The sequence below is a fragment of the Antechinus flavipes genome, chromosome 5 (assembly GCF_016432865.1).
Source record: "Antechinus flavipes isolate AdamAnt ecotype Samford, QLD, Australia chromosome 5, AdamAnt_v2, whole genome shotgun sequence".
Classification (NCBI taxonomy): domain Eukaryota; kingdom Metazoa; phylum Chordata; class Mammalia; order Dasyuromorphia; family Dasyuridae; genus Antechinus; species Antechinus flavipes.
In genome coordinates, this window is record NC_067402.1 from 81,346,277 (window position 1) to 81,374,095 (window position 27,819).

At 35.6% G+C, this 27,819-nt stretch overlaps 1 protein-coding gene across 1 annotated transcript in view; it reads left to right on the forward strand.

Moving 5' to 3' along the window:
- The window catches only part of PTPRN2 (protein tyrosine phosphatase receptor type N2), a 1,504,085-nt gene that overhangs the window by 164,943 nt on the left and 1,311,323 nt on the right, over positions 1–27,819 (forward strand). The window contains exon 2 of the mRNA XM_051961686.1: positions 7,854–7,904. Coding sequence (XP_051817646.1) covers positions 7,854–7,904 — 51 coding nt within the window. The remainder of the gene's footprint in view (positions 1–7,853; positions 7,905–27,819) is intronic.

The following is a 27,819-nucleotide window of genomic DNA, read 5'->3' on the forward strand; positions in this document are numbered from 1 at the left end:
AAGATTTATATTTGTTTATACTTCTATAAACATTGTTATTTGAAACTTACAAACCACTCTCAAGTAACAGAATTATATCTTTTCATTATCCTCATAAAGTTAAAATCAAAAGAAAAAAATGAATTGGATTTATCAACTAATTTTCTTTCTTTTTGCTTTTTTGTTACACTAAGAAGAAATGTATGAATCATATTTACTGGTGAACAATTTAGTTTTGTATTCTTTTAAAGTTATAAATGTACTTGTGGGGACTTTTTTCTTATCATTGTATTTCTTGATAGCATTAAAAAAAGAGAGAAAAGAACCCCAAATGCAGGACTCTGTTTTTTCCTTTTAGAATTTTTAACTTGTTCAATAATCATTGATTTAGTGTGTTACAGTAATTTTAAAGTTTGATTTTGTGTACCCCTTCTCAGGTTTGCAGCTTGTTCAAATGAATAAAAGCAGAAAACAGAAAGCTAAATCTTAAAGGAAGAAGTATACAAATATAAACTGTGCATAAATAACATAAGGCAGCATTTGTGTCTTGCCTCATTCCACTGCTTTTGCACAAAGGCTGCCTGAGCCTCTATCCTGTCCCTTGCTGATTCTTTTTGATTTTACTCCCACACCATTTCTCTTATTTGTCCTTTCCTCTGCATCACATCTTATCATGGATCTCACTTAAATTATAATCAGTTTTTCTAATATGCCTTGAATATTGTAAAGCCTTCTCACCTGGCTGCTTTGCTTCCCAATCTGTCCTCAATCCATTTTTTCCACATCTGTTGAGATTATCTTAGTTGATAACTTTCATCATGTCAGTGTCCTCTTCAAAAATCATCTGCGACTTCCTATGACCTATAGTCTAAGTGAAATATTAATTTTCCAGTCTGGTATTTAACCCCACCCCATTTGACTCCAGTATTTCTTTTCAGAATTATCTTACAATGTCTCAGTTCTTAAACTCTGCATTTCAACAAAACTGGATGACTACCTTTTCTTGATTTCTTCTTATATTCTTCTCTTTCCATAAATATTGGGAGGTTCTTACTCACATTGAAGATGCAACTGCTTTTTACATCTCCTGGCTAAAATACCATTTTTTTTCCTTTCAAGGCTCATCTCAGATGCAGCCTCTTTTATGAAGCTTTCCCTGATCTTCCCTCGCTGAAAATATGTCCTGACCTTTCCTCAAATTTACCTGGAGTGCTCAAGCTATTCACTCTGATATAAATGAAAACAATTTGAATAGAGACATCTTGATATAATGGAAGGATCACTGGATTTCTGGTCAAAATTGACTAATAATGAAATATTGCCCTCAATACTAAGTATTTGCTCACTCAACTTTTCAGAGTTTGAATTTTCTCATCTGTAAAACTGGGATAAAATATCTATAGTACATACTATGTACAGAGGTGTGGGAAGATCCAAATGAGATAATATTCAGTAATGGTTCTCAAAGTTTAGTACAATGCTTTGCATGTAATAAGTAGGTGCTTAATAAATGTTTACTGATCAAATGAAAATGTGGTTCCTTAGGATTCCTATGACTCTTTGAGGGAGATAAAAGGTAAAAACTTCTTTCATAATAATATGAAATGATAATACTAAAAATAATACTAAAATATTTAAATTGTGAAAATGGCAGATATTGATAGATGTTTAACATAAACAAAAATTCATTGGAGGATTCTCAAAAATTCTTAAGAATATGAAGAAGTATTGAGAACAAAAACTTTGAGAACCACTGATGTATATTAAGGGTTTTGCTGGTTATAACATCCCAGTAGAGTGAAGACCAAACCAAGATCTGCCCTTCCTTCCTGACTTGGCTCTAATCTCATATCCTTAAAGAAATCTGCCACTCTTTGAGCACTCAGTGATATATTTTTCCTTTGAATTCTTATAGCATTTATTTGTGTGCCACAGAATGGATGCTGAAAAATTTCTGCCTCATATTGCTTGTTAACCATATGTATGGTATGTACTGTTTTTTCATTTAGCATCCTCAGGGTTTGAGGTCTGGTTTTCTTTGTCACCATAAAATCTATCTATGACCAGAGTTTTGTTTGCTTTTTTCTCATTTTTAAAGGTTGAGGTCTTCTCGTAGGGCAAAGGGGAGATTGTCCCAAGCTTCCTTTATAGGCACAGTAGCTTCATACTGTCTTGGGCTTCCTTCCTAGGCTGGCTGGGCATGGCCAACTCCTGTCTTATGCTGGGGCTCATTATTTGCGTCTGTAATTGCATTGGAGATCTCATAGCTAGTCTGCTAATCCACTGGCTTCTGAACTAGGATGGAGTAGCAACACTGCTGTTTTTGGCTACAAGCCTCCCACTAGATTCCCCCAGTGTGGAAGCTTCTCCATCCTGGATTTCTCTGCACTATATTGTGCTGTGCTGCACCTGGGCTGGATTACAATAACCTCCTCTCCCCAATGCCCGATTGAAACAGATCTTTCCTGAAGTTTTTCCCAAATATCTTCTGCTGGAAATTTTTACGCTCCAAATATTTGTGGGTTCTGTCATTCCAAAACTAGTTCAGAGAATTGATTGGTGTTGATCTGAGGGAGCCGGGAGGAGCTCAGACAAATACCTATCTACTCTCTGCCATCTTGACTTTGTCCCCTGCCTGCTTTTTCATTTAGATCATAAGCTCTTTGAGAGAGGGCTTTGTTATGTATCTTTGAGACATTTAGCACAAGATGAAGAATCTTGAGCAGAGGTTCTCAATAGTTGATGGTTGATTAGTAAGATGGGGACTGGTGCCATCTGCTCTTCATCCTCTTGGTTTTTGCTTGAGAGGTCATGATATTTGGAGATGTTTTTACTCATTTCCAAATGTTTATTTGATGTATGGATCTCATGTATAAGGGAGAGACAGTTTGTTAACTTGGTTTGCTTTGTCCTTTGGTGTTCAGACTTACACTATGAAAGTAAATTTCCAGTTAAGGATAGGTATATTTATGATTGTGTAATGTGCACTGAAATTGTATGTATATGTATTATGAAATTGTATGTATGTGTGCAATGAAAATTGGGTTGTGGTTTTTTTGGCTATTTATTTGAAATGTAAAATGTCTGATAATTTTAATATCTAATTAAGACTTCTTAACCCCATGTCTCACAGACCTAATAGCTGAAATTAGGACACTTGTAGGAAGGTTTTTGCTGCTTTAGAGAGAAAGTATTTGGAATCATTTAGCCCACTAGTTCTCGGGTTCTTTTGACATACTCTCTGACATATGCCAAGGCTGGGATGTGACAGCCACTGCTGATTTGGAAAACGAAAAGTATCTAAGGCATTGCAGTTCACAGGTTGAGCTAAGTGTCTGGTAGACAAAATGTCGCTTCCTTTCTCCTGATGATTTATGGTCATAATTACTATTAGTAGGTGGTTGATATTTAAAATGAAATATGGTCCTCCTTCATGTTAGAACAAATAACAACACACATCAATTAGTGGTGAAATTAGCATATTGACTGGTTGGGTAAAATATGCATAACATTTGCAACTTTAATAATAAATAACTTGAAATATTGTAGTTATTTTTTAATCCCAGGGTATATGGGGGATCTTTCTGGTTTGCTATCTACCTTAGTTTCCCCAGAATAGGAAATCTATGGATAATAAATAGGGTTATTTCAAGTTTAGAATCAGAGCATTAATTGTAATGTGTAACTTAGTTTAATCAGCATTTTGCTATTGATTTCTTCATCTGTAAAAATGAGGCCAGTAGATGGATTCAGGGATTCAATTTTAAATCTATCCTCCTGTGTAGATCATGATTAAAGAGGAATGCCTTTTCTACAAAATAATCTTGGGGATTTTACCACATATATTACCATATATTATTATTATATATTATTACATGTATATATAATAGGCTAAATCAATCAGTCAGCTAGCAAACATTTATTTAGAAGTTTCTATGTTCCAGGCACTGTTCTAGCCTCTGAACATACAGATACAATAAATGAAACATTCCCTTCTAGCATATTTCTTATAGTACAGTAGTGTTCCATGACAGTCATATACCACAACTTGTTCAACCATTCCCCAATTGATGGGTGTCTCATCAATTTTCAATGTTTTGCCAACATAAAAAGAGCTGCTCTAAATATTTTTGTACATATAGGTACTTTTCTTTTAAATCATTAAGATATAGACCTAGTAATGATGTTTTTTGATCATTGTTTTATAGCTTTTTAGGTGTTATTACAAATTGTTCTGTAGACTAGTTAGACCAATTTGTGAACTTATTTTTAAAAAAAATTGGTAATTATTTTAATGTAATTGATTTCTTTTGCAATTCTCTGAAATTTATTTATCCTTTTGTTTTATTTATGCTTTTAAAATATTATTCTGTATCAATGCAAAAATCTTAAATAAAATATTAGCAAAGAGATTACAGAAAGTCATCCCTATGATAATATACCATGACCAAGTAGTATTTATACTAGGAATGCAGGGCTGACTCAATATTAGAAAAACTACCTGCATAATTGACTATATCAATAACCAAATTAGCAAAAACCATATAATCATCTCAATAGATGCAGAAAAAGCATTTAATAAAATCCAACATCCATTCCTATTAAAAATACTAGGGAGTATAGGAATAAATGGAGTTTTCCTTAAAATAGTCAGTAGCATCTATTTAAAATCATCAGTAAGCATCATATATAATGAAGATAAACTGGAACCATTTCCAAAAAGATCAGGAGTGAAACAACACTGCCCACTATCACCATTACTATTCAATATTGTATTAGAAATGCTAGCTTGGCAATAAGAGAAGAGAAAGAGATTAAAGGAATTAGAGTAGGTAATGAGGAAACCAAATTATTACTCTTTGCAGATGATATGATAGTATACATAGAGAACCCTAGAGAATCAACTAAAAAGCTATTAGAAATAATCCACAACATTAGCAAAGTTGCAAGATACAATATAAATCCACATAAATCATCAGCATTTTATACATTGCTAACAAAATCCAACAGCAAGAGATACAAAGAGAAATTCAATTTAAAATAACTGTTGATAATATAAAATATTTGGGAATCTATCTGCCAAGGGAAAATCAGGAAGTATATGAGCAAAACTACAAAACATTTCCACACAAATAAAGTCAGATCTAAACAATTGGAAAAATATCAAGTGCTATTGGATAGGTTGAGTGAAAATAACAGATGACAATACTACCTAAACTAATCTATTTATTTAGTGTTATGACAGTCAAACTCCCAAGAAATTATTTTACTGACCTAGAAAAAAACAACAACAAAATTCACATGGAAGAACAAAAGGTCAAGAATTTCAAGGAAATTAATGGGAAAAAAAAGCAAAAAAAGATGGCCTAGCTGTACCAGATCTAAAACTAAATTACAAAGCAGTGGTCATCAAGTACTGGCTAAGAAATAGAGTAGTTGATCAGTGGAATAGGTTAGGTTCACAGGACAAAATAATCAATGACTATCATAACTAATGTTTGACAAACCCAAAGACCCCAGCTTTTGGGATAAGAATACACTATTTGACAAAAACTTCTGGGAAAATAGGAAACTAGTATGGTAGAAACTAGGCATTGACCCACACTAATACTGTATACCAAGGTAAGGACAAACTGGGTATTGATCTAGACATAAAGAATGATATTATAAACAAATTAGGAGAACATAGGATAATTTATCTCTTAGATCTATAGAGAAGGAAGGAATTTGTGATCAAAGAAGAGCTAGAGACCATTACTAATCATAAAATAGATAATTTTGATTATATTCAGTTAAAAAGTTTTTGTACAAACAAAACTAATGCAGATAAGATTAGAAGGGAAGCAATAAACTGGGAAACATTTTTACATCTAAAGGTTCTGATAAAGGCCTCATTTCTAAAATATATAGAGAATTGACTCAAATTTATAAGAGTTCAAGCCATTCTCCCATTGATAAATAGGCAAAAGATGTGAGCAGATAATTTTCAGATGAAGAAATTGAAACTATTTTTAGTCATAAAAAAGTGCTCCAAATCACGATTGATCAGAGAAATGCAAATTAAGACAAATACTAAGATGACAGGAAAAGATAATGACAAATATTGGAGGGGATGTGGGAAAACTGGAACACTGATACATTGTTGGTGGAATTGTGAAGGGATCCAACCATTCTGGAGAGCAATTTGGAACTAGGCTCAGAAAGTTATCAAACTGTGTGCATACCCTTTGACCCAACAGTTTTTCTACTGGGCTTATATTGCAAAGAGATCTTAAAGGAGGGAAAGGGACCAATATGTGCAAAAATGTTTGTGGCAGCCCTGTTTGAAGTGGCTAATAACTGGAAACTGAATGGATGCCCACCAATTGGAGAATGGCTGAATAAATTGTGGTATATGAATGTTATGGAATATTATTGTTTTATAAGAAATGACCAGCAGGATGATTTCAGAGAGGCTTGGAGAGATTTAAATGAATTGATGTTAAGTGAAATAAGCAGAACCAGGAGGTCATTAATACAGCAACAAGATTACGCGATGATCAATTCTGATGGACGTGGCTCTCTTACAATGAGATAATTCAAACCAGTTCCAATTGTTCAGTGATGAAAAGAGCCATCTACACCCAGAGAGAGGATTGTGGAAACTGAATGTGGTTCACAACATAGCATTTTCACTCTTTTTGTTTTTGCTTGCGTGCATTTTAATCTGCTTTTTTTTTTTAAAAACTGGTTTGATGTGATTTTTCTTGTGCAGCACAGTAATTGTATAAAATGTATGCATATATTGGATTTAACATATGTTTCTACTATGTTTAACATATATTGGACTACCTGCTATCTAGGGGAGGGCATGGGGAAGGGAGATAAAATTGGAACACAAGGTTTTGCAAGGGTTAATGTTAAAGAATTGTCCATGCATATGTTTTGAAAAATAAAAAGTTTAATAAAAATAAACTATTATTCTGAGGTGATCTATATGTCATCAAAGAGGTCCATGGTTCAAAGTTGGTTAGATACTCTATTCCTGCCCCCTTTATGATCAAAAATAAAATCATCTGCTTGGTATTCAGAGCCCTTTGAATGAATCTGGATCCTTACTACCTTTTCAGTCTTTTAAATGCCATCTCTACCTCCACCATATGCTTTGCAATCCACTCATGCTGCCTTCCTTCCTGTTTGTTGCTTGCACAAGAAACTTTATCTCTTGACTGTATTTTCAATGGCTATACAGAGGATTTGGAATTTTCTCCTTCCTTATATCCATCTCCTGGTTTCCTTGTTAAAATCCTGCATTTTACAAAAAAAATTTTTTTCTAGTCTTCTTCAACCTTATTGATTCCCCTCTAAAAATATCTCCAACTTATTTGGTATATCTTGTTTGTATATAATTTTTTTGCGTATTGTCTCTCTCAGTAGATTGTGAGTTTCTTAAAAGCAGGGTCTGTAACTTGCTTTTTTCTGTCTCCCTATACTATTGCACAGTGCCGAGTACTTTGTAGGTGTTTAATGTATGCTTGCTGACTCCTGAACACTAAATGATCAACTTTGTCCCTTTTTCTGCATTGATTAAAGGGAAATTTTGGATTAGGAAAATTGGTATGAATTCTCTGGTGATGTGACGATGTTGGTAGAAATGGTCTTTTCAAACACAGATTTGAAGTCAACATGTTCCCTCAGTTTATAGAGAGAAAACTAGACATTAGGCTGAAAAGAATTAAACAAAGGAGGGTGTTTAATATTTTCTCCCTGTTATTTATCACACTTAAGGGAAGCCAAACATCTGTCTCACATTGCAATATTAATACTCAGAGAACTCTTCCTTGACAATCCTTTTCCTAGTACTAAGCTATCTTTATTTTTCTTCTTCCCAACAGGCTGTTTGTTTGAGGATGACCTTTGCAGACCATTTGAAATCTGTGTAAATGGTAAGTAGGAGGTCTCTGGCTAACCAATTTTTGCTCCTGCATGTGTACTTCACCAACTTGAGAACAGTGCTACAGATGTTGGGGGAGGAGTAGCACACAGGAACTGAGAGATCTTGTGCCACATACTTGAGCAGAGAATATTCTCTTTGTTTAATTTTGGTTATGTACAGTATGGCTGAAGAAAGCAGAAAGAATGAACTTTCTCTGGATGCAATTGCAGGGAAGGAAAGAAGGAGAATCAATTTAAATGAAAAATGTTCTCTTAAAAATGCACTGCAGTATAGTCTGCCAGCAATTTCAAGCTGCTCCTAAGCGGCCCTTGTAGTAAGAACTGGTAGAGGCTGGAACTGTCTAAGATGGATTCTTTGGCATAAAAAGAAGGAAATAATCTGATGGAATATATGCTTCCTCTGGGCTTTTGCCATTCATGATTTTTTTGTTCTCTTCTTAAACAGTTGGGTTTCATTTCATTGAATTTTTGCACCTTCCAGCTGTCTGAAAGTTATTCCTTCCTTCCCTCCCCCTTCTAAACAAGGCAGCAGATGTGGCACTCTGCATGAGTGGGTAGGGATCAAAGTCTGCTAATGTGGCAGATGAAATGTAGATAGCAGGAATAACTGAGGTGTCCTACACACACTATCTTATTGTATTGAGCTGTGTAAACACAACACTTTATAGTGACATGTCTCAGGAGGAATCGCTGTTACATCCTGATGCCTTTGGAGAAATGTGATGAAAGAGGCATGTTTGGTGGTAACAAAATGGTAACTAGAGAAGATGGACAGTTCACCTTTAAAACTGAGGATGGGCTGGTCCACACTCTCCAAAAGAAATCTTTTTCTATCAAACCCCATTTTATATAAAACCATATTGAGTAAATGCTATTCACAAGTCCCTCTTCTCTATTGGCTGACTATACATCCTGGCTTATTGTCTCACCTCAGTTTTGACTGTGGAAAGAATTTTTGGCACTCCATAGCTGGGTTCAAATGCTGCCTCAGTCATCAACTGCACTTAATCTCTGAGGTTAATTTATCCTGTCTGTAAAGTATGAGGATTATAACTTGATTTCCAAAATCTTTTTCTTTCCTAATGTTTTCTAAAAGAAAAGTGTGCTGGATTAAGCTTGTATCAGGAGTCATGGGTAAGTTCTTTCCTTAGGTAAACATGAGTGGAAGTAGAACAAAAGCCTCTTGTTTATATCTGAGGATCATCCGGCTTTCTTGAACAAAGTTCTTCCTTCTTCTCAGGGTTGGCTTTATGGCTGGCTGACTTGCGAGCTAAACTGGTCATTCTGAAATACCTGCAGATGAAATACTTTTTTATTTTTTAGCAGATGGAGGATGATTTAGTTATCTGAGTGGACCCATCCTCTCTTCCTCTTACCCTTCAAACATGGGTTGGCTTTGCTTTTTAACTTGAATATTCAACAGAAAAATGTCTTGTAAAGGAAAAGGAGTTTCCAGGGAGTTATGAGGCCAGTTTTTCTAGAGATAGTTAGAGATCATCAAATTTTAAAGGAGGAGTGGACTCTTTTTGGTCATTTGTGGCCTGGAAGCTTATTAAATATTAGGTGCAGGCAAAATTCCTATTCAGAGTTGTTCTTACGTGGGAATTGGGGTCAGTGGCTGGAAAAAAACAGGAAAAAAAATAGTGACCAATTTTTAGGGGAATCTTTTCATAATTTTGACGTAATTTTAACCTGGGTTAGAACATAACCACATTAAAGATTCTTTTCTTGGTGAGGTTGCAAGATAGTGAATAGAACATAATACTCATGATAGCTAACATTCATATAGTGCTTTAAGATTTGCAAAAACACTTTAAATGTATTCTCCCATTTGAGCCTCTGTCCAATCATGTGAGAAGTCTTTGTTTAGCTTTTGGTTCAAATATATGATTCTAGTTGATATAAGTGACTCTTCTTCATGTTAGAGACTGCATTTGGACAGGGAGGGAGGAAGGGAGGAAGGGAGACAGACTTACAGAAGAAGAGAGAAAGACAAAAACAGAGGGAGATGCTAAATTTTCATTTTGATCATTTACACCTCAGAAGTCAGCAAGTGCTACAAATTAGGGATTGATTTATTACTTTGTTGATTGTCTAGACTTAAAGTAAGACAGAAAATAATACGGATTAAATTTATAAGTGCTTTCTGTACCTCTTTTCTTTTTGGAAGTTGATTATTAATCATTTACCAGCACTCTAGCATCTATAACTTAAGGTTCTTAAAGAGCTGTCCTGGGTGCTGAGTGGGTAAATTACTTGCCCAAATTATTGAAGGAGTCTATGATAGGGCTTGGACATTTGACTTTTTGACACTATGATCAGGTCATTACCAACTGTTCTGTGCTGCCTCATATATAGGGGGATACCACAGATATTTATATCCTCATTTTACAGGTGGGAAAACTGAGGCAAGAGAGGTTAAACGATTTGCCTGTGATAGCAAGTTGTAGGAGGCGGAATTTGAAATCCAGGCAGTAACATACAAATTCCTTGAAGACAGGATATGTTTAATTATCGTCCTTGTATTTTCAGTGCCTGGCACATAATAGGTGTTTTAACAGATGACTTTTGAATTAAACTGAATTTTGAGCTCCAAGTTTAGCTCACAGTTCCTGGCCTTAAATCCCGAGTCTAAGCTAAATCTGGTCACATGTTATCTGTAATTGTGAATAGGAAAGCATCCTAGATTTAGAAATGGAAGAAACTGTTGGGATTCTCTAGTCCAGTCCTGTTATTTTATAATTGATGAAATCAGGCCTTAGGTTAAGGTTAACCTCTCTAAGGTTAAGGTAGGAATGCTGAGTCAGAATCTGAACCCATGTCCTGTAACTCTAAATGTAACACTATTTCACCATGCTGATTTTCTACCATCTTGAGAAATCAATTCTGTGCTCTTTATCTGAGGTCCAAGGATACTTTGAGTTGGTGGAAGAAACAAATCTCCAAATGGATATCTAATGGATATCTCACTGCCTCTAACTAGTGGCTGGGCAGAACTGTCTAGTCACCAGAGGCAGTTATAAAACTGAAGGCAATAAACCTTTCTTTTTTTTTTTAAGATTTTTTTTAATAAACAAATTGCCCCTTTTCCTGGACAAAAACTCTAATTCCCTTCTATATTTATAGACTAGCTCATACAAATCTTATATTGTCTATTATACTCAAATGCAGCAAGGATTGATTAAGAAATGTGTGTGTGTGTGTGTGTGTGTGTGTGTATTTTATTTGATTTGCTCTATGAGTAGCATCAACAAAAGAAAAGTCCTGTAATCTATGTTTGCCATCACATCTCTTTGCCTTTGTTTTATGGAATTATGTAGATATTAGATTAAGTTGAAAGTTTTGAATTTCTTGGAAAAGAAAGGCAATTTCCATGTAAATACATTCACAGTCTTGATATGGGGGAATAGTGCTTAAAATTATTTTTAGCATAAATAAGCCTAAAAAAACAATGAGATTTATAAAATTGTACTCTTTGCTTCACTGATGTGGAATAATAAAACAAGGATGCCTACTTCTTTTGTAAGGACTTAAGATTTACAGTAGCCATTAGTGATTAAACAGTTTAGCCCTGCCATGAGATTGGGGCAGATAGACAGATGCAGTTGGATAGTTGTTAATTTCATGGATTTTGAATCTTCTTCGATCAGAAAAGAGTAGAAATACAAATGCTACTAATGGATGAAGATCTTCCCTCAAAGCAGATACAAATGCAGACTATCTAGTAAATTCTGGCTCCTGAGTGTAAATATTTTTTATCTCTGGCCTTTGGCACAGACCTACTAGATCATTAGATTTTTTTAAACCACTCATCCCTCATCCTTATTGTTTCCTCTAAGTTAGTATTAAAAATACTCTAAGTTAGTATTTTAAAATAGTTAACTTTCCTGAGGCTGGCCTTGCACTTAACTCTACTTTGAAGAATTGAGTAAGTCATCTTTTAAATACTGGACTATCCTTAAAACTGAACAAACATTGATTAAGAGTCTATTGAATAAGTGTTTGGCTTTGAAACACACAAATGAAAGAGCTCTGCCTTCCACAAGCTAATATTTTGCATCACCACCCCCCCGCTCCTCATATTGTCTGCCTGTCTTTCCTCTCACTCTGAAGAAGTTTTATGTTGCCCTTTGTCATGCTTTGTATTCTCTGAGTATGAGAATCATTCTAAAGATCACCTGAAATAGAACAGAATTAGGGAGTAAATCTGCAACAAGACAAGCCTATTTTTGTGCCTGAATTAAGAGAAAGATGGACAGTGTTCTATTCTTTGGGATTATCCACCCTGCTATGCTCTTCTTGTTAGTCTGCATCATTCACAATATTCTATTTTTTTTCTGTTTCTCAGTTTTTTCAGATATTTAGCAATATTATCTTTGTTATTGTTCATCTCATAAACTGCATAAACTAAACTAATTTGTATATATCCATACATATATATGTGTGCACATGTTCATACATGTACATATAGCCATATCCATCTGCACATATATAGATCTATCTTCCTGAATCTATGAAACTTGGAAGTGCAGTGGATAGATTGATGGTCCTGAAGTCAGGGATACATGAGTTCTGGGCTGGCCTTAGCCACTTACTAGTTGTGTGATCTTTGGCAAGTTGCTTGACCCTCTTTGCCTTAATTTCCTCATCTGTAAAAAGATCTGGAGAAGGAAATGGCAGACCATTCTGATATTTTTGCTGAGAAAACGCCAGAAAGAGTCACAAAGAGTTGAGTGTGACTATGAAATGAATGACCAACAACCCCCAAAATGTGTATTTATAGTTTCAGCTAGGAAATATTTCCAGATATGTATTTGCTCTTAGAATGAAATCAATGCCTATTTTCTACTATATGAAAGCCGCACAGTACTATATTCTTACCCAATGACTGTGGATGACTCAGTAAAACCAGCATCCACAAATGATTGAATATAAGAGGCAGGTTTGTAGTTTCATTAAGACAAGCCTCATTGGCATTCATTTGAACTTACTACATGGTGACTTATTAAGACTAAATTGAATTAGTACTTTAAGATTGCCATCTTTACAAAAACTCAAGTAAACCATTATGTACCAGTGTCTCAGTTTTGTACCAGAAAGTAGTCATGATATTAAGAGATAGACACTGTCATCTCAGGTCTATAATCTGGTTATGACCAGGCTGGGTTGAGAGATAATTTCACTTGTCTGCTATAATTTGTGATTCCATTAACCTTGTCTTTGAAAGACCTGGTGACTCAAGTCTCTAGCTTAAAACAAACATCCTCATTTATTATCTGCTCACAGCTGTGTGCATTGCAAGTGTAGTATCTTGAGGAGTCTAAAAAGCTAAATCCTCATTCTCCCCACCTCTGCCTTCTCCTTTCCCCCCTCTGCCTTCTTTTCCCTCTCTGCCTTCTCCTTTCCCCCCTCTGCTTTCTCCTTTCCTCTCTCTATCTTCTCCTTTCCTTCCTCTTCCTTCTCCTTTCCCCCCTCCACCTTCTCCTTTCCCCCTCTCCACCTTCTCCTTTCTCCCCTAAACTGCCCCCTAAACTATACTTCTAATGCTATGATTTGAGGCAATAAGGGATTAATCACATGGGGGAAACTATGATGATTCCAAAGGTAGTTTCTTTAAGTTGGCTTGTGAAACACTGCTGTAGGCTTGTCTATAGAGACCTTTGTCTTTCAACAATAGTTTAGTAATCAAGGAGACTAAAACACAGTAATATAAAAGATGAATTATTATAGAACTTGTTTTATGTAATAATAGTATGAATTTAATTTCAATGGTGTCCCTTTAGGGGGACTCTAATCTACTCCAAAAAGTATTTATTAAGAGTTTGTTATGGGAATACAAAACCAAAACAAAGAGTTCATGTTCTATTAGGGAGATTAAAAAGTATATACATGATAATTTTATGAAAAGAGAGAAAACAGTAACACCTAAGAGACTCAGCAAAGGTGTCTAGCAGAAAATTAATTATGTCTTGATGGAATGAATTGTGCCTTAAGATTCTAAGAGACAGAGGTGAATACAATTTGTGTTCTAGGCATTCCAGGCTTATGCAGAGGTTTGGACGTGAATGATGGGATATCATTCAGAGAATAGCATGTCAGTCATTTTAGTTGAATTTATAAATGTATGAAGGGGAGTAATGTGAAGCAAACCTGAAAAACAAGGAAGAATATTGCCAGATTGTTTTTGTTTGTTTTTTTTTTTTACAATTAAATGCCAAATTAAGAAATTTGGATTTTCTTAGAGGCAAGAGGCAACCACTGAAGGTTCTTGGTATAGTGAACTTTGTGCTTTAGGAAAAAATATTTTGGATACTATGTGGAAGACGGATAAAAGAAAGGAGGAAATGGAAGTCTGAGTGTGTAATAGGGAGTTTTTGGCAGCATTCTAATTTATAATTAATGAAGTCTGAAAATGAGGGAGTATACATCTGGGTGGAGATAAAGTATTGACTGTCAGTCAAGAAATGAACATCTTTCTTAAGTGTCTACTATGTAAATATGGATATGAGAATGAAAGACTATACAGATACTATTCACTATTACTTCCTGCATTATGCCATTGTTGTATTTGCTGGGTAGGTATTTCTACCTTACATCTGTTACACTGTTTTGTTCTAAGAAGGAACTTGATAAATGCTTGTTGAATGTCATTGAATTCAAAGAAGGAATAATGTGCTTTGTCATTCCAATTCCAATTCTGCTCTCTCCATTACATTTTCTGTGTGTTGTTCCTTTTAGGATATCAAGGACAGTAATGCAAAATCTGTGTAAGCTGAACATGTCTAATAGACTTCCTTAAACATGGTTTCCCTTTGGAGCTCATATAATTATTTCAGAATCAGTCTTTGGGTTAGGAAAAAACCAGAGAAATGATTGATTGAGTTAAGTTGGTAAGTTATTTCTCAGTACTTTTCAGAAATGACCAGCAGGAGATCAGAGGTTCTCTTCTTTTGCTCTGATCTACTCCCTCCCTCAAGCCTGGTCACTGAATCACATGGTCCTAATCTTAATGACTTACCTGGACTCAAGATTGACAAGCCAGAGAAAATGAAATTGCCCCTACTCATTCAGCCGATGTGGCATGCCTTCATGATGATAGTACTTTTTGAAAGTGATTTATTTTTTCTTTTAGAGGGGGTCAGAATACAGACAGAGGTGGACAAAAACAGAGAGACAGGCAGAGAATCAGCTAGACAGATGAAGAGTCAGTTAGAAAAACAGCTAAAAATAACAGAGAATTAAAGACATAGGGAGATATAGATTAGAGAGACAATTACAGACTCTGAGCCCTACAGAGAGAGAGAGAGAGAGAAATCAATAGATAGACCCCCCACTTTAATGCTTAGGTAAACATTCTACTTTATATATGACTGCTTCATGTTATAGAATTGTAAATCTGTATATACAAAGGGAAGGTTGTTCACTAAACAAACAAAGAGGAAACTGTACCTTGAGCAAACAAATGTTAACTAGCAAACAGAAGAATTTCTATTTCCTTTTAATGGAACTCCCCTTGGGCTGTTCCATTAGAACCTAAGTAGGATATTATTACTTATTTAGCCTGGAGAAGAGAGCTGAGAGGAAAGCAATATTTGTTCTTAAGACCTTGAGGGTCTTTCCTTTTAAAAAATATTTATTTGATATTTCTCCCCCCAGTTACATTCAAAACAATTTTTTTACATTTGTTTTTAAGATTTTTAAGTTCTAGCTTCTCTCCCTTATACCCATCCACAATTAAGAAATCAAATGTGAAGTTATATTAAACATTTCCATAAAAGTCAGGTTGTGAAAGAAAACATAGATTTCTCCTCCCTCCCCACGAAAATAAAAACTCTCAAGAAAAATTAAGTTAAAAAGAGAGAGAGAGAGAGGGAAAGAGGGGGAGGGGGAGAGGAGAAAGGGAGCGAGGGGGAGAGGCGGAGAGAGAGAGAGAGGGGGAGAAAGATGGAAAGAGGGAGAGGGAGAGAGAGGGAAGAAGAGAGAGAGGGAAAGGGGGAGGGGGAGAAGAAGAGGAGGAGGGGGAAAGAGAAGGGAAAAGGGAGAGGGAGGGAGGGGATTTTTCATCATAAGTCATTCAGAGTAGTTGTGGATGATTGTACTATTGAGAATAACAAAGTCATTTATAGCTGGTCATCCCAGAACATTCCTATTATTTTGTATACAGTGTATTTCACTCTATTCATGGAGGGCTTTGCAGGTTTGTTTTTTTCTTGAGAGCCTCCTGCTCATTGTTTCCAAGAAAACAATAATATTCCATCAGAGAAACTTGCTTCCAAAAGTTTCTTACAAGTACTATTGCTAATTATATTTCTCCTCATTTATTCTCTTTCCTTTCACCCTGTACTTTTGAGGTACTTCCTACTAGAAGACAATTCATATTAAATCTTCTTGGTCCCAGTGAGCAGTAGGAGCATCTAGGAGGCAAATTGAGGCTTAATTAATATGAGGAAGACTTCCTAAGAGAGTTGAATAGACTGTCTCTGGAGACTATGTTCCTACTTACTACAGGTATTCAAGCATCTGTTTGTTCAGAAATCTTACAGGGTTGTGAAATTCTTGCTCAGGTTGAAGAAATCTCCTTTCCAATTCCAAGATGCTGTGAACATCTAAGAAGAATTCCCAAGAACCTAAGCTGGGATTTCTTCTTTTTTTTTTTTTTCATTTAGAACTTTGATTTAATTAATGAAGGGACTACTTGGAGAAGGAAACTCCCTCTACCCATGGAGAGCCAAAACTCTTTGCAAATTCTTAGAGCATTCCTATGGTGTTCTTTTTCTTCTTTAAAATAAATATAATAATGATTCTCACGGGGAGTGAGAAGGTTTCTTGGGGAGGTTTTCTGGAGACAGCCTTAGTATCAGTTCAGATCAATAATTACCCCAAATGCAGCCAGGTGATAAGAGTTCAGATCTTTTATTGTCTCCAATATAGCCTGGTTAGCTTTTTTTAGAGACCTCTCTCTCTCTCCTTGATTCTAAGAGCTCTTGCAGCTTTGTCCTTTGCTTCTGCCTCTGCTTTCTCCAGTCTCCAGCCAGACAAGTAGAAAATGGAATGAATCTCTCTTGCCTCTGAGAGAGGGCTTCTAGCTCTCAATCTCCCAGAGCGCTCTGTGTCTGTCCCAGTGTGCTCCTCTCTAATCTAATTCAGCTCCACTCTCTTGCTTGGGCTCACTGAAGCTCTCTCCTTCGAGAAAGAGGGATTGTGGGATGCGAGAGAGAGGGATTATGCATTTCTTCCCAGAGTGCTCTCTGGCCCCAAGAGCTTCAAGGGAGGTGTGAATTCACAAAATTACACAGTTAACTTTGTGAATCTCCCATACTTATGAATTCCAATGAGTACTTAGCTACTTCTTGCTTATATGAGCTCTCTAAAGGTGTGAACACAAGCACTATCAGTTCTACTTAGTACCTTGTTTCTTCTGGTCCATAATATCTCCTTATAGGATTAGATCAATGATACTGAACCATGCTAAATTAGATAATTATTGTCTTTATCAACTCTAATGACTACCACTTTCTTTGGTTTTAGAACATAGGGTGGTCATGACCTCCCTGACTTCTCAAGGAGGTGAGAATCCCCCAAAAAAGGTGATCATGCCTTCCCTGACTGCTCAAAAAAGGAGTGAAAACACCATAAAAAGAAGGTGGTCACGCCCTTCCTCACATCTCAGGAAGGGAGATGAAAACACCAAAGGAAATAGGAAGTCAAATCAGATTAGCAGGTTTCTGAAGGGGCTCACTTGAAACAGGTACACATAAATCCATCAATATGGGCCAGAACTTGAAACAGATATACATGGTATACATAAATCCATCAATATGGGAGGCATTACACATAATTTACATAAGTGCTTAGCAACATAACACAGGCTAGTAGTAATGTAACAAATAACATGAATCAACCTGAGAATTTACACATGTCTATAAGTCTTAGAAATAGTCCAAAAGGAATCCATTGTCCATTGGTTCATGTGTCAGGAATCCAATAGTTCCTGTAAGTTCTGAAGTACTGCAATAGTCTTATCAACAATTTTTCATCTCAAGGAATCCAATGATTCTTGCTGGTTTTTCAAGAACGAAAACAGTCTCATCTTGTGTTAGGAAATCCAATGATTCCTGAAGATTTTAAAAGTTCTTTTAATAGTCTCATTGTCAGCAATGCTCTTTCAGTGTCAGATGTTTCTTAAATCTCCTTTGTTTTGAAGTTTTTCTCTTTTTCTGTTTCATCTCAAGGAATCCAATGATTGTTGCTGGTTTTTCAGGAACTGAAAGTTGAAGACTTTAAAGTTCTTTTAACAATCTCATTGTCAGCCATGCTCTTTCAGTGTCAGATGTTTCTTAATGTTTTCTCTCACCCTGTCTTCTCACTCTATCTCCATATCTACAATGAGCTCTCAAATGTCCAACTTTTCCACAATGAAAACATCTACAAGTTTCTCTAGAAGTCCCTTGCCAAGAGGGACTCTGTCTTTCCATGTTCATCATAGTTTGGGTATAATAAGCATTTGTGCCCACTGTGGCACAGCGTCTTATGATCTCCTCTAAAGAAGCATTTTTGTCTAGCCCCCATATAATTCTTTTGCAAACGTCATTGGCATTTTCCTTAGCCAAATGTCTAGTCATTTCTGTTGCTGCATTGTTTCCAATGGTTCTTATTATAGCTATTTGCAAACATCCCACAAAATCTGCAAAAGGTTCATTGGGACCTTGCTCTATTTTTGTGAAAGCTTTACTTCCATCTTTTTGTCCAGGGAGAGAATTCCAAGCTTTTATTGCAGCCTTAGAAATTTGCTCATACACTGGTATGGGATAATAAATCTGTTCTGAATTCTCTCTATACTGACCTTCACCAGCTAGTTGATCAAAAGCTATTTGTACATAGCTTCTGTTTGCCTGTTGCATTGGGCTTAAATCCTACATAATTCATGAAACTCCGAAAGCCACAGTAAATTTTGTCCAGGTTCTACACATGTCCTAGATATGGATTTCTAGTCACTCAGGGTTAAGATTTAATAAGACAAATTATCTAGTAACATCTTCACATAAGATGATGTAGCCCCATAAAGAGTGCAACCCTTTTTCAAATCCTTAATTTTTTCCAAATTAAAAGGAGTATATTTTCTCTCTTTTTGACCTGAAGAGTCAAGCTTTTCAATCACAGGATATGCATTTATAAAATCAGATATATCTTCTCCTTCATTTTTTGCTTTAATTAATGCCTCTTCTAATCTTGTCATATTCTGCTTTACAGGAGAATCTGACTATGTTTCTGCCTCTCTTCCTCCCCCTTCTTCCTCTAGCCATGAAGGGTTAATTGAGAGGGGAGGGTTATGAGATGTGGAATGATCTAATTCCTCCTGCTGTTTAGTATCACACTCAGAATTGTAATTAACTCCATTCTCATCTGATTCTTCCTCCTTTTCACCTAGTACAGTTGGCACTTCTTCCTCCTGCACTTTCTTCATTCTAACACTTAAATAACTTCTCATAGCCAGTTGTATTAAATTGTATGTATTAAGTATGTCTTTGGAAATTGAGTTAGGTTCATTTCTATTATAAAAAAGATCATCTTTTTCTAATGTTCCACGCATTGAGTTTGAATTAGATCTGTAGTATTCACCCAGTTTTTCTCCTATTAATTTCCACTTGTCTAAATCCATTTCTTTTTTTGTAGAGAACCAAGGACATATGTACTTAACAGTTTCTAAAAGTTCAATCATCTGCTGTCAAATTATAATCAAACCGTGGCTTTTCATAACTTTGACAATGCTCTCTAAATATTTTCCTTGAACAGAAACAAATTGCTTTCTTAATATCTGTCCCATCTCAGCCGAAATTCTACTTTAACTCTTTTAACAAAATTTCTTTGTTGTACTCACCCAAATTTCTGGTTTGAACAGTCTTTTCCACTGGAATCAGGATCAGAGGCTTTTCCACTGAGATCAGCCCCATGTTGGGCGCCAAAATGTGGTGTTCTTTTTCTTCTTTAAAATAAATATAATAATGGTTCTTTCTGAGAGTGAGCAGGTTTCTCGGGGAAGTTTTCTGGAGGCAGCCTTAGTATCAGTTCAGATCAATAATTACCCCAAATGCAGCCAGATGATAAAAGTTCAGATCTTTTATTGTCTCCAATATAGCCCAGTTAGCTTTTCTTAGAGGTCTCTCTCTCTCTCTCTCCTTGGTTCTAAGAGCTCTTGCAGCTTTGTCCTTTGCTTCTGCCTCTGCTTTCTCCAGTCTCCAGCCAGCCAAGTGGAAAATGGAATGAATCTCTCTTGCCTCAGAGAGGGCTTCTGGCTCTCAATGTCCCAGAGTGCTCTGCGTCTGTCCCCAGCATGCTCCTCTTCAATCTCATTCAGCGCCATTCTCTTGACTGGGCTCACTGAAGTTCTATTTATGCTCCTTCAAGAAAGAGGGATTGTGGGATGTGAGAGAGAGGGATTATGGGTTTCTTCCCAGAGTGCTCTCTGGCCCTAAGAGCTTCAAGGGAGGTGTGAATTCACAAAGTTACTTTGTGAATCTCCAATACTTGTGAATTCCAATGAGTGCTTAGATACTTCTTGCTTATATGAGCTCTCTAAAGGTGTGAACACAAGCATTATTGTCTATCAGTTCTACTTAGTACTTTGTGTCTTCTGGCCCATAACATCTCCTTATAGGATTAGATCAATCATACTGAACCATGCTAAATTAGATAATTATTGTCTCTATCGACTCTAATGACTTAACAGTTTGTAAAAATTCCAACAAGTTCCTAGCATTTGAAGAAGTTAAGTTACTTGCCCAGGGTCCCACAGCTGACTTGTCAGAGCTAGTATTCAAATCTTCATATTTCAGAGATGTTGGCTTTCTGTTCTTTATTTTCCACTACCTCTAAATACTTAGTAGTAGATACTTTGTTAATCTGTCTTAAGTGATGATCACTCAGAATCTTTACTCACTCTTTTTTAATAGGCAAAGAACAAACAGCTGTCTCTGAAAAGCTTTTTGTTTCCCTTGCTTTTTCCATCCATCCTTTTCTCCAGAAGTATTTGCCCAAGTAATGTCATATGTGCAAATACAATGTGGCTATCATATTTTTGTGTTCAAAGTGAATTCGTTTCAACAAATAATTATCTTTTTGTTCATTTTATTCCAGAAGAAATAGACTCAGGTGAGGGAATTAGATATTTCCATATCCCAAAATAAAAATAAAGAAGAATCAGATTTAGGTGTTTTGTCTCATTCAATTGTTTTCTCTTAGTTCAAATTAGATGAGTCTCAGGAAAAGAAACAAACAAAACTCTCCACCAAATTTATTTCATGCTTAACCAAAAGGAAGTTGACAACCTCCTAATCTAAAGTTGGCTAGCTGAGTAGTGCTGTCTTTGTTCATTTTAGGATTGAATGTCAAATGATATTTACATATTGGGTATGGGAATGAAAGCTCCAAACTGGATGTTTTCATTTTTTTAAAACGATCAACTATTTTCCATGAAATAGTTTCCCAAGAACTAGGGATACAGAGGCACTCATCTTTATATGACTGATTATCTAGACTCTGAAATGGGTGGGTGTGAAATAATACATTTGGAACTTTTGTTTTGAACCATCTTTGAGGTCTGTAATAGCAAAATTTTGCATTAGATTTGTCATGAGTTGGCTGACATTTTTCTGTCAGGTGTTTAAGGACCTACAGCAGAGTAGATCCTGTACTAGGTACCAGCAAGGCGAAAACATAAAAGAAACAGTCTCTGCCCTTGATCTACAGGAACAGAAAGTTTGTGCACAGCACTTGCAGAATATAGAAGGTAATTTGCTGGGGTGGTGTGAGGCAATAGTGTTTGGGGATTAGGAAAAACCCCAAGTGAATGATATTTGAGCTGAGCTTTGATAGAAACCAGGGATGTTTTATTCTTTTCAGCTCCCAGATTGAGACTATCAGTGGTTTATTATTATTTAGTGGATTTACCCAGTGTGCCATGCCAAATTTGATAAGCACAATATACTGTTGTGTTGTCTTGAAAAAGAATGAAAGAAAAAATCCCCCACTATCCTCTCTCTCTCCTCCCCACTCCCAGTCTCATTCTGCCTTTTCTTATACCACCTCCTCACACCCTATAGAATAATAATAAGCCTTAATTTGACAACCAGGAGACTGTGTAAAAGTACAGTCTGCTTGGAAGAAAAGATTAAGGAACAATAAAATCTGTGCTTAATGAATCATATACCAGAAGTGCATACTGGAATGGATAGTGTGGCCTAGAGAGCCTTCACTGAATAGTTATCCTGGCAGGGTTGTAGACATGGGATTGGTTTGCCTTTATCCATAGCAGCCAGAGCATTAAATGAAGGATCATGAGACCTAGGCCTTTTTAGCTACAACCCTTCAACTAACTAGCAGTTTGAGTTTAATTTCCTCATTTGTAGAATGGGAATGGAATGGTTTGGCTGACCTTTGAAAACCCTTTGTGAGATTAGTTGCCTAATTCCATGAAAGCTCAGAAAATTTATTTTTTTATAAGTAGGGATCGACTACCCTAAAAATAAGATTATAATGTCATAGTAGTAATTTTATTGAGGCTCCCTAAAAAAAGCTATTTTTTTGTTAGCAGATAATTCTGGAGAGCCAGTGAGGTGGCACAATGGATAGAATACAAGGCCTGGAATCAAAATTACTCATCTTTCCAAGTTCAAATCAAATCTCAGATACTTACTAGCTGTATGACTCTGGTCATGTCACTTAACCCTCTTTGCCTCAATTTCCTCATCTGTAAAAATGAACTTAAGAAGAACATAGCAAACCTCTATATTATTTTTGCCAAGAAAATCTGAAATAGGGTCACAAAAAATCGGATATGACTGAGGTGATTGAACAACAACAATACGGTGTAGGAAGATGATCTAGTTAAAGGACTAACTAGAAAGAATGTTCTTTTGGGTGGATTCTAGTTCCCAACCAAGACATAGTCTAAAATTCTCGATCTTCCTTTTCCCCATTCTCTTTGATCCATATTTTTGGTCTCTATAATTGTGAAACATTGTGACTTTTTGAACAATACTTACTTCAGCAAACAGGTGCCCAATCTACGATTTGGTATTCTTTATATATTCATTTTAAGGTGGATGAATAAGGACATCCAACATTATTCTTTGAGTAATAGTCATGTTTTTGGAGTTAAAAAGATCAATTACTATATCATTCCAGATATAATCCAAGGTGGTAAGGATTAATACTGTCGCATACTTGAAAAGAGGAAGAAAACTGGAGTCTTAAAAAACACATCAAGTTATTAATTACTCAAATTCTGGGTAAACAGATTTCAGACAATGCAGCCAATCATGAATAAATCAGATAAAGATAATTGCAGAGGTTGAACATATTCCTTTGAGGTCTTTATTCCATAGATTAATAACTCTTTGATATCCAGATTTTACTATCAGACAGGTTGCCCAACTTCCCTTAACATGGAGGAGTCTAGTCAAAACCAAGCAATATTATTATACCTATGACCTCATTGAGGGTAATGTGAGAGTCATATGAGTTGGAGAGGGTCTGTGTGGTGGATGAAAGAGAAGTAGCCCTCACTTTACATTTCCCTTTTCTCTTTTTGTTTCTATTGTTATTACTGCCAGAAAAAGTCCTGCTCCGCAAACAAGTTGAAAAGGGGAGATTGAATGGAAGTTAAAGAATGGACTCCAGGAAACTTAACAGAATGGAGAGGAGTACAAAAATATACCATGATAGTAGTGAGGAAAGGAGGTCTTGTAATCACTTTTGATGCTTTTTTCTGTGTATTCATCAAGCATCCTCACTGTGATGTTTTCTTGCTTTAACTAGCTCACAAACTTCTTGAGTTTGGTGTTTCTATCTTATGTATATTTGTATTCCCCTGTATATGTATATAACACCATGCCATATATATAGCATAGAGTCAATAAATATTTATTAATTGACCAAAGTAAATCTGATAGCTACAGAACATAAAGGGAATACTGACAAGACTTTATCTGGTCTTGATGATACCTTGTTCTTGGCCCAGATTTGCACTCACTTTCTGAATCTAATGTTATGATTATAAAGTGAATTATAATATTTAGATAATGGTGGAACCTTTAAAAGATCATCTAGTTCAACCCTCCACTTTATGTATGAGGAGGCACAGTAACTAGCACTTAATAAATGCTTGTTACTTGATTTAATCTGTTAATTGTGATTTTTTTTTTAGTTTTTTAAACATAATCTAAAAGAATTTAAATTGAAAAGGGAGAAAGATGGGGGTAAAGAGAAGAAAGTTATGTATGCCTCCTAAGATTTAGATATAAAAGCTGAAAAGGACATTAAGGGTCACATATCCAATATTTAATTTTGATATTAAGGAACTAAAGAATATCTGAAGTTAAATGACTCAAAGTTACACTGGTAGTAAGTGACACATCTAGATATCATAGATAAATAGCTATGATGTAGAAAGAAGAATATTAGTAGAGATTCCCAGTCATGTTTAAGAGGCAAAAATACAAGAAAAATAGACACCAGTAAAACTCATGGCTTCAGATGTCTATCTATAAACACACACAGTATGAGTAACAAGCAAAGTGAATGAAACACTCTAATACAGAGAGGAAATCTGATTTAATAGATACTGGAGATTGTTTTGGTTGGGCATTTTACTAGAATATGATTCTAGAAGGTCTATCTAATTTTGAAAGAATATGAAAGATAGAAGGAAAAGGGTACATAAAGAATATCATTACATATTAAAAAGCTAGCATATCTATATGTTAGTATTAAACAATCAGGGGGAAGAAAATCCCACCTGCTAAGCTGTAGTGGTTTGAAATCCTTTCCCTGACAAAGAAAGGTTGAAGTTATGTTAGAATGTAGCTATGGGGATATGAGTCCACAAAATTAGCTACAAAGGCAGTGATAAATAGCCTAACACACACAGGCTAAGATTAAGACTATCCTTTTAACTGCCCTTTGCTGCTGGTCAAAGTTGGTGATCATAGATTTATGGAAGCCATTAAGTCCTTTAATGTTGGCCTTGGTTGCTTTAACCTGTTTCCAGAACTTTGCTCAACAAGCTGCCATGGTAGCTAAGTGGAGTCTGGGGAAATGAAGGCTATCTTGTTCCTAGGATCCTCTTTAGTATGCAAATGAAGTTAGAGCAAAGTAAAAAGCCAGACATATCCCAGAAAAATTCTGCATTCAGAATTTCAGCATCTTCTTCCCAATTGTCATAGAGAACCAAATGAATGTGTTTGTACATGCATTAATCCTAGTAGGAGATATAATTTATTATATGCACTCAATGGGACTGTGGATTCTTTTTCCATTCCTAAACTTCAATGAATATAAAACTTAAAAGGAAATAGAATGTAAAAAGAGTTAACTAACTTGACAGTTTTTATGTCAAGAACCAGCTTAATATGTTATATTAACAGGAGAAAAATATAGTTCTGGGTCTTCACATGAACAATTCTAGATTTAGTGAGGCAGATTCAGAATAATGAAAGACATGCACAAAGAAGATATTGAAATGTGAAGATGATTGGAGACGAATTGGGGCCAGACTGTTCTCTTATCTCTAATAGCATACAAGGGTCAGTCCTTTTTTTCCAGTAAACTTCTTGGAATATAAGAAAGACTGGGATATTGATCATTAGTCTTTCTTTTATCCCAATAGAACTCACTTCTGCTTTCTTTTGCTCCTCTTCTCCCTCTCTTTTTTGCCTCTTATTTTTGTCTTTCTCTTTTCTTCTTTCTCTATCTTTTCTCTATTTTTCTGTTGCTCTTTTATTTCTCTTCAGTTCCTATTTTCTCCCCATTTTTTCTCTCTTACTCTCCTACCTTCTCCTTTTTATTTCTCTCCTGTTTCTTTCTTCTTCTCTTAAATTCTATTTCCCTCTCCCTTTGTTTATAAGTTTAAATAGGAGATGTTGGACTTTACTTAAATATGTTCTATATTTTATATTTAAATGAGGTTAACTCATGGTGTCATTTATTCAGTGATTGAGGTGACATAGTATAGTTAAAAGATCATTGCATGGAAGCTAGGAGACCTGGGTTCAAGATCTAGTTCTGTCACTAGGGGAAAGGAAATAAAAAATAAGCATTTATATAGCATCTACTAGATCTTAAGCACTGTGCTAAATGCTTTTTTGGTTTTAGTTCTTATAAATATTACCTCATTTAGTTGTCATGACAACCCTAAGAGGTAAATATTTTATTTTTCAGTTTAGGAAACTGAGGCAAGCAGAGGTGAAGCATTTTATTCAAAAGTCACACAGCTAATAGATGTCTGAGGCCAGATTTGAACTTGGGTCTTTCTTCAGTCCCAGTGCTTTATATTCACTGTGTCAGCTGCCTGTTGTACTACCCAGGTGCTTGTGAAAATCCTGTAAGCTTTGAGATTTAGCTTCCTCATCTGTTAAATATTGGAGCGTTTACCACATTATGCTTAAAGTTGTCTTCTACTTTTTTGTTTTATGATTCTTGGGGAACAACTTTATGTATTTATTAGGGTGTACTTCTTGCCAGTGGATCTTTTTTCTCTGAGGATGATTATGCACAAAGAGCATTAAGTTAACACATTTTTATACAATCCTCCTCTGCATGTATCTCTGACTTTCATTAATCTTCAGTGTGTGCTTTCCTTTAATGGAAAAACTGAACAAATTATTTTTGTATACTGTGCATGTGAAGCAAATGTTAAATTTAGGCCAGAATTAGAAGTGGAAACTCATTTGAAAACCTGCAGTGAAACCTACGATAGAAATTATATTTATAACTAGAAAAATTATGAAAACCTACATGTGGCAGATTAACTGATAACAGCCCAATTTCACTGGTGAGTTGATTAAACTGATTAGTTGGCAACTTGGGCCCTGAGGGAATCCTATGAAGAACAGGCTACTGAAGTATGGAAAGAGTCAGATTTTGAATGTTGGAGGGATTGTCTCTGTGTGAAAGTGCCAGGCCAAGGAGATGTAGGGCAGTAGAATGCCTGAGGGAGAGAGACATTAAGTTGGTATGTGTGCGCTTCTGTATTTTGCCAACAACAAGGCCTGAGTTCTTTTAGGTTGCCAGAGATGTGCTTTTAATGCCTAGTAATAATCATTGTACAAAGGTTTTTTTGGCCACATTCAACTTTCTGTAAAATTTCATAGTTTCAGCTTATACCTAAAAAGTGGAGTAGGTTGTTAAAGTCATGAGAACAATGGAAGTAAGGTACAAAATTAATGCTTCATTCTGGCATGATTCAACCAAACCCAATAAGTATTTATTAAAAAAAATTAAATGGTATTTTCCCCAAATTACATGTTAAGAAAAAATTTAGTGTTATTATTAAAATAATCATTTTTATTTTCAAAACATATGCAAACATAGTTTTCAATATTCACCCTTGTAAAACCTTGTGTTCTATTTTTTCTTTCTCCTTTCACCCCACCCCTCCCCTAGACAGTTAGTAATCCCATGTGTGTCAAACATATGCATTTCTTCTATACATATTCCCACAATTATTCTGCACAAGAAAAAGCAAATCAAAAAAGAAAAAAAATGAGAAAGAAAACAAAAAGTAAGGAAACAACAACAAAAAAGGTGAAAATACTATGTTGTGATTCACATTCAGTCCCCACAGTCCTCTTTCTGGATGCAGATGGCTCTGTACATCACAAGTCTATTGGAACTGGCCCTGAATCACCTTGTTGTTGAAAAGAGTCACATTAATCAGAATTGATTATCACATAATCTTGTTGTTGCTGTGAACAGTGATCCCTTGGTTCTGCTCACTTCACTTAGCATCAGTTCCTGTAAGTCTCTCCAGGACTTTCTGAAATCATCCTACTGATCATTTCTTATAGAACAATAATATTCCATAACATTCATATATCATAACTTATTCAGCCATTCTCTAATTGATGG